The sequence below is a fragment of the Podarcis muralis genome, chromosome 8, assembly GCF_964188315.1.
Source record: "Podarcis muralis chromosome 8, rPodMur119.hap1.1, whole genome shotgun sequence".
NCBI lineage: Eukaryota > Metazoa > Chordata > Lepidosauria > Squamata > Lacertidae > Podarcis > Podarcis muralis.
Window position 1 is genome coordinate 6,467,096 of NC_135662.1, and position 7,813 is coordinate 6,474,908.

The 7,813-nt window shown below is 45.0% G+C and overlaps 1 protein-coding gene across 2 annotated transcripts in view; it reads right to left on the reverse strand.

The window, feature by feature from the left end:
• DENND3 (DENN domain containing 3) overlaps nt 1–5,343 on the reverse strand; it is a 48,323-nt gene extending 42,980 nt beyond the window's left edge. Inside the window, exons 1-2 of one of the 2 annotated variants that reach the window (XM_028736071.2) lie at nt 5,255–5,343; nt 3,764–3,952 (exon numbers count right to left, since the gene is read on the reverse strand). In XM_028736071.2, the coding sequence (XP_028591904.2) occupies nt 3,764–3,847 (84 nt within the window). In that variant the 5' untranslated portion in view covers nt 3,848–3,952; nt 5,255–5,343. Of the gene's footprint in view, nt 1–3,763; nt 3,953–4,162; nt 4,387–5,254 lie in introns of those variants that run through there. The other variant, XM_028736072.2, reaches the window with a different exon arrangement.
• Nucleotides 5,344–7,813: the final 2,470 nt, after the last annotated feature.

The following is a 7,813-nucleotide window of genomic DNA, read 5'->3' on the forward strand; positions in this document are numbered from 1 at the left end:
CATGCTCTGGTCCATGGGGTCACGAAGAGTCGGACACGACTAAATGACTAAACAACAACAAAAGGCAAACTAAGGCCTGGGTGCCAGATCCGGCCCAATCGCCTCCTAAATCCAGCCTGCGGACGGTCTGGGAATCAGCGTGTTTTTACATGAGTAGAATGTGCCCTTTTATCTAAAATGCATCTCTGGGTTATTTGTGGGACATATACAAACTAAAATGTTTGTGTCAATACACTGATCAAGCAATGCCGGTCTGCTGCTATGCAGGGCATTTAATACACAGTTCATTTCCCCCTAAAGTTTCTGAGGCTATGGTCTGCTCACGAAGTGATGTCCTGGGGTAATCAAAAATCTTTTTATTAAGTTGCTTGTTCAAAGTACACTTGCATTTTTACAAAAACACCTGCGGTCCAAGCTGCATCTTACAAGCTGTTCTCACCATCACAGTTGCTCTTGGAAACAAAGAATTCGCCTTTTGAATTAATTAATTAATTAATTAATTAATTTACTTTGAAACAATTAATTTATGGCATTTACTTCCACAAGATGCAGTGTTGTCTACTGGCTTTGAAAAAGAGCATTAGATAAGTTTGTGGAGAACAGCTTCATCAATGGCTATTAGTGACAGCTAAATGAAACTTGCATGTTCAGAGGTAACTGAGTCATGGCACAGAAATAGACGGTAAAATAAATTAATTAAGAAATGGGTCCCCAAGTGCGCATCTAGGTTAAAAGATGGGTCCCAAGTCTGAAACAGTTAAGACTATTGGTCTAGTACAGGCATAGGCAAACTCAGCCCTCCAGCAGTTTTGGGACTACAACTCCCATCATCCCTAGCTAACAGGACCAGTGGTCAGGGATGATGGGAACTGTAGCACCAAAACATCTGGAAGGCCGAGTTTGCATATGCCTGGTCTAGTAGTTAACAATATTGGAAGCAAAGTCAAGAAAACCTAAGCTAATACAGTTTCTATGCCGGTTTCTCAGGAACTTGCGACACCCTTAAATCTATCTTACTTCAATACATTTTTCTTTTCAATTTTCTGCAAAGAATGACCATTATCAACCAACAAAACCAAATAAAACCAACTAAGCACGTTGATCTTCATCTAGTTCATTCTACCAAAGTCAGTTCGTAGGATGTTGGTGGCGAAACAAACTAAGCATGCTATTTTGCAACCAGTTCAGTTCATTCTGCTGAAACTGACTCATAGGAAGAAGTCTTCTATAGGAAGTGTCCACGACACTCCATCATACTCTATGTCAGATGGTGTCTCCCCCCAATGTTGCTGAACTCCAACTCCCATTAGCCCGAGCCAGAGATGGTGAGAACCACATGGGTTACCCCTGCAAATCATTAAACTGCCTTCAGGATCAGGAAGCAATGCCCTTCCCTGGTGTAAGGGGACAGACCTACCAATGGCTATCAGCTTTTCCCCATTCCCAGTCTAGCCATGAGATGAACAGCTGGCATTGGGGGTAGTTTTTAGTCAATGAAAAAATAAAGATTTAAATGGCAAGGATGTTTCATATAACGGCCTAAGCATGCAAGCAGTGGTGGTGCCCGGGAAAAGGGAGTTGGGCACCAAAAGAGTACTTATCAAAATCATATAGCCGTTTTCAGCAGATAATAAATCAGTTTGACGCCCAGGTCATATGAGTGACACCCTACTTTAGATTCAGATAGGTAGCCATGTTGGTCTGACGCAGTTGAAATAAATATAAAAAAATTGTCCAGAGACCAACTAAGTTTGTTCTGGGTATAAGCTATACCCAGAACAAACTTAACAGGTAAAGGAACCCCTGACCATTAGGTCCATTCGTGGCCGACTCTGGGGTTGCGGCGCTCATCTTGCTTTACTGGCCGAGAGAGCCGGCGTGCAGCTTCCGGGTCATGTGGCCAGTATGACTAAGCCGCTTCTGGCGAACCAGAGCAGCGCACAGAAACGCCGTTTACCTTCCCGCCGGAGCGGTACCTATTTATCTACTTGCACTTTGACGTGCTTTCGAACTGCTAGGTTGGCAGGAGCTGGGACCGAACAATGGGAGCTCACCCCATCGCAGGGATTCGAACCGCCGACCTTCCGATCGGCAAGCCCAAGGCTCAGTGGTTTACACCACAGTGCCTCCCGCGTCCCTAGAACTAACTTAGTTGGTCTCTAAGGTGCTACTGGACATTTATTTTTTATTTTTTATTTAACCCTACTTTAGAGACCACACAAACGTCACAATGCCAAATAGGCGTTATCATTCCTCACACAAACTCTCCCCACCAACAAAGGAGCTGTGGAGCCACTTTTAGAACAACCTGTAACCAATTCAGATGGAAGATAGTTGTTCAACAAACGAGCTGCTCTGCTTAAGTAGCGCTCATCAGAAAAGAAAACAGCAACATACTAGGTAATTTGGAGGGAAGATGCATCTGATGAAGTAGATAAATCTACAAAAGCTTATGAAAAATAAGCTTATTGGACGAAAGAAGAATGGCAGACAAAATTAATGGACTATGCAGAATTAGATAAAATGACAGGAAGGATTCGAAACCTGTGAGACCAGAGATTCACAGAGGATTGGAAGAAATATACGAACTATTTGAAGAGCAACTGTAATCAACAAATTACGCTAGTAGGACTACAATAAGTTTTGTAAGGAGAAATATATGAAACATTGCAAAGTAGAAAAAGAATAGAGATATTAGTTATGAGATTTAAATGTAATAGTGAAAGTAAGAAATGTACTGTATTAAGTGATTAGATTGGAAAATTTTCAGAGGTGATTGATGGAAGTCAAAAAATTTCTATAAGATGCAAAAGTATGTTATGTATGTTTAATTACTGTTGAAAATGATATGTTAAAAAACTAATAAAATTGTGTGTGTGTGTGTGTGGCACCTCGGGTTAAGTACTTAATTCATTCCGGAGGTCTGTTCTTAACCTGAAGCACCACTTTAGCTAATGGGGCCTCCTGCTGCCGCCGCACCGCCAGAGCACGATTTCTGTTCTCATCCTGCAGCAAAGTTCTTAACCTGAAGCACTATTTCTGGGTTAGCAGAGTCTGTGACCTGAAGCGTATGTAACCCGAGGTACTACTGTATATAAGAAAAATAAGCTTATTGGTCTTTAAAGTCCCACAAGACTCTTGGTGTGTGTTTTCCCTGCAAGCAACCAACACAGCTAACCCTCTGGAAACCATAAGGGCTTGGTGATTAAGACTTAAGTGTTGCAGCATGCTAACGAAACGTCACAGGCTGGTGACATGCCCACTTTAAAGCAAAGTGGCACATCTCCATTTCACAACATCTTAACTCTTAGGAAGTGGCGGTGGTTGTTTCTTTTTCTTCTTTTTTAATCTGCAAAAACCACACACTCACCTTGCAAAAGGAAATAATTTTTTTTTAAAAAAGTCTTCCCCTGCCCCCAAGCTCCTAACATGTAAATAAAGGCCAAAGAAGGAAGTTGACAAATTAGTGAGACAGGCGAGATAATCTTAAACTCCTGCGATCTATTATGTATTTACAAGGGGATCTGTGGGAAAGAAGCTGTGTTTTCGTTGTTTTTTCCTTCTCAGCCTCAGGGTGGATTTACCAGTTTGTCAGCGCATCAGGAACACGCTAACAGCTTCGCACAGTTACATAGCACAGAAATGCAGCCGCGCTGGTTTAAACGGATCTCAAGGGTGCATAGAAAGCGATTTGTTCCACCTTTCTCCTGCAGTCACCAACCCTGCGAAAGCGTAGCAGCTTAGTCCCTTTTCCCTTTTTTACCTGGTACATTTCCTTCTCCCTTTCTTTAGGGACGCCGACCAACACGCAGATCTCCAGCACTGAAGAAGGGAGCACATCTTCCATAGCAAGGGCGCGGAGCCCACAAGAAGCCGAGGAACCTGGGCTGCTTCCTGCCCCTTCCAGACGGAGCCCACAGACCCTGGACAGCCAAGTTCAGTTCCTCCAGCCCTGTAGGAAGAAGGGAAGAGGAGAATGGAGGTGAAGACAGCAGCCTCCTGGCTTCCGAGAAGGAAAGAAACAAACGAGGTCTGTGTCATCCGCTATGGGAGGAGCCTCTGATAACTCTCCTCGGCTCAGAAGGCTGGATAAAAAGTTAAAAACCAACAGGGAAAGGGATCAAAAGGAAAGTTGACACCTGCAAGGAGTAGCAAATCTCACCCCATGGCACTTCTGTCTCCAAGCACCCTTTGCAACGAAACTGGGGGGGTTTGGTCCCAAAATAAGGAATAAAAGCAGCCTTCAGTCTCTGCTCGCCCTGGGATGGAGGGGAAAGGAAGGGGTTGCCTGATTGTCTCTTCACTTATTTTGGGTGCATTTTTCACTTTCTTTTTTAATCTCAAAATTGACAGCAAAGGGGGGTGAGATGGGGGGCTCCCTCGTCCCGATTTCTTCACCCAACCCCGAAATTTGGGGAGGGGGAATTTGTTGGCCAGCTCACCGCATTCAAACATAATAATAATAATAATAATAATAATAATAATAATAATAATAATTTATTTATACCCCGCCCATCTGGCTGGGTTTCCCCAGCCACTCTGGGCGGCAAAACACTAAAATACAAAATAACCTATTAAACATTAAAGGCTTCCCTAAACAGGGCTGTCTTCAGATGTCTTCTAAGAGTTTGGTAGTTGTTTTTCTCTTTGACATCTGGTGGGAAAGCGTTCCACAGGGCGGGTGCCACCACCGAGAAGGCCCAATGAACAACACCCCAATGAAGGGGGTTTCGTTGGGAAACGGGGAGGCATATAGCCCTAACTACAAGCTCGGCTCCCCAACACCAGCAAAATAATGGAGGGGGGGAGCAGTCCTCTCTTAAGTTGGCTCTCCTGACATCCATCTGTCCATTTGCAGAGGCTTTAAATCACAGGATCATAGACTCTAGGAGAGTTGGAAGGGACCCCCAAAGTCATCTAGTCCAACCCCCTGCAATGCAGGAATCTCAACATATTGTCGCGTCACCACCCCCCCCAACATCCAATTTGAAACCCTACAGGACCTCACTTAGCTTTGCAAATGGGCCAGCGGTTTTATTTTAATCTTGTTTTTAAGTTGTATTCATTCAACTTGTTTTTATTATTGGTTGTTAGCCGCCCTGAGCCCGGCCTTGGCTGGGGTGGGCAGGGTATAAATACAATTTATTATTATTATTATTATTATTATTATTATTATTATTGCGCACACCCCAAAATGAAGACAAGAAAGCGAAAGCGGACGCCCTGATGGTTTTAAAAATGGACCAAAACACACCTTCTCTCCCCAATATTTCCTTAACGGTTTAGAGAGCTCCTGCCCACCCCCTTCAAAAAAGGGGGAAGGCAAAAAAGACCCCACCCCCCCAAAAAAGGGGAAGCAAAAAGACACCCCCAAAAAAGAGGGAGGCAGAAAAGACACACCCAAAATGGGGAAGGCCAAAAAAAACCAAAAAGGGGGAAGCAAAAAGACACCCCAAAAAGACACCCCCAAAAAAGAGGGAGGCAAAAAAGACACCCCCAAAATGGGGAAGGCCAAAAAAAACCCCAAAAATAATAATTCGGGATAAACCTCTAAAGAGCTGCCTCTGAGGTGTTTCTCCTCAGTGCCAAGTGGGGTGGCAAAAAAATGGGGAGGCGCCCGCCCCCCAACTCAATCTCTCCTCAGCCCAGTTAAAAAGGGGAAGATATGGAAGACACACACGGCCCCTTCCAGGAAGAAGGGCCGGCTCCCCTCGGCCGAGGAAAAGGGGGCGCCCTCAGGCCTACCCTCCAGTCCCAAAGGCCAGCCTCCCTCCAGCTGGGACACCCACACACGCCCCACCGCGCCGCCCCTGCCCGGGCTTCGCGGAGGCCTCGGCGGGCGGGAGAGGCGGAGTCTCGGGCGGCTTCCCTCGAGCAGGGAGGAGCGGGAGAGGCTGCCCGCGGCGCGGAGGCAGGAAGTCGGGGAGGAGGAGGAGGAGGAGGGCGGAGGCGGCAGAAGAAGGGGAGAGTATGAATGTATTTCTTATGGCTATTATAGGGCAATCGGTTTAAAAAACAACAACCAAACCCTGGCAGGATTTATTTATAGATTTCATCAAGTTTAATGCACCACTAGTGTGTGCATATAAACTCTGTTTGTTGGTTGGTTTCATCAAGTTTAATGCACCGCTGGATTTTTTTTTTTTTTTTGTGTACATATATACAAATATATATATTTGCTTTCGTAGATTTTCACGGGTACAGGAATGCAGGTTTTGGTGTCCTCGGGTGTCTTCCCGTGTAAAAGATGGGGTGTCTAGGCGACGTTTCGACGAGGTCTCTACAAAATCTCGCTAAATTTCTCGCCAAGCAACTTCAGCCCTATGCAGAATCCATCTCTTCACACGTTCCAAACTCCTTCCAGTTCATAGAAACAATAAAGAAGCAAAACCTACATCCCAATGACCTACTTGTGAGCTTCGATGTTGTATCTCTCTTCACACAAGTGCCCATTAATGAAGCCTTGACAGCCATTCAAAACAAATACAATCCCCCCGAATACATCTTGGACCTGACCAACCACTGCCTAACCAACACGTACTTCATCCACAATGGACAAAGATACAAACAGATAGAAGGAGCACCTATGGGATCACCCCTCTCACCGGTCATCGCAAACCTGTACATGGAACACTTTGAAACCAATGCTTTAGACAAGTCAGAACACAAACCCAAACTTTGGCTCAGATATGTTGACGACACCTTTGTAATTTGGCCACACGGGAAAGAAAAACTGGACAGCTTCCTCACACATCTCAACAGCCTACACCCCAAAATACAATTCACTATGGAAATAGAAGCCAACAACCAACTTCCCTTCCTTGACGTCCTAATCTACAAAAAACCTGATGGCTCCCTAGGACACACTATCTACCGGAAAAAAACACACACCAACCGCTACTTACATGCACAATCACACCACCACCCTGCACAAATAAACTCCGTAGCCAAGACTCTCATCTCCAGAACCAAACGCCTGGCTGACAAAGACCACCTGACAACTGAGTTACAGAATCTCTCAAATGTGTTAATTGCCAGTGGATACCAGCAAAACAGGGTTATGAAGCTAATCCAAAAAGAAACACCCCCCAAAAACCAAGACACAGAAGAAAACAATGGCATGGCCCTCCTTCCTTATATCAAGGGCACTACAGATAAAATTAGCAAAATCCTCCATAAACACAATATCAAAACAGCCTTTTGCACCAACCAAAAAATAGCCAATATCCTCAGAAACCCCAAGGATAAAATCCAGTTGGAAAACCAAGGGGTCTATGAAATACCCTGCAAAGTCTGCCCAGCCACGTACATTGGACAAACAAACAGACGAATAAATGCACGTATCGCAGAACACAAGAATGCCGTCAAAAAAGAAGAAAAAACTTCCTCTCTTTTCCAACACATGAAAGAAACAGGACACGAAATTAATTTTGCAGATTCCAAATTGCTCTTTAACATGGAACATCACCACAAGAGAATAATCATGGAAGCCATCGAGATAGAGAAACACCCTCACAACATGAACAAGCGTGACGACACATCCCGCTTGCCAGACATCTGGAAATTAGCCCTCCCCACAAAAACTGACACCAGAGCCAGAGGCACACAGAACGCCATCACCAATCAACCACACCAGACCCAAACCCAGACCCTCTCCACAGATAAATTACAGACACCATCCAGTAGCCAAACCATGGTGGCACCTCCGGATGCTGCACCCCCCTGCAATCCCTACACAGATCTGGCTGGCACAGGCCACAAAACCACAGCTCGCCCCTATACACGAAGCCAAGCCAGAGCACAACTAAGTGCA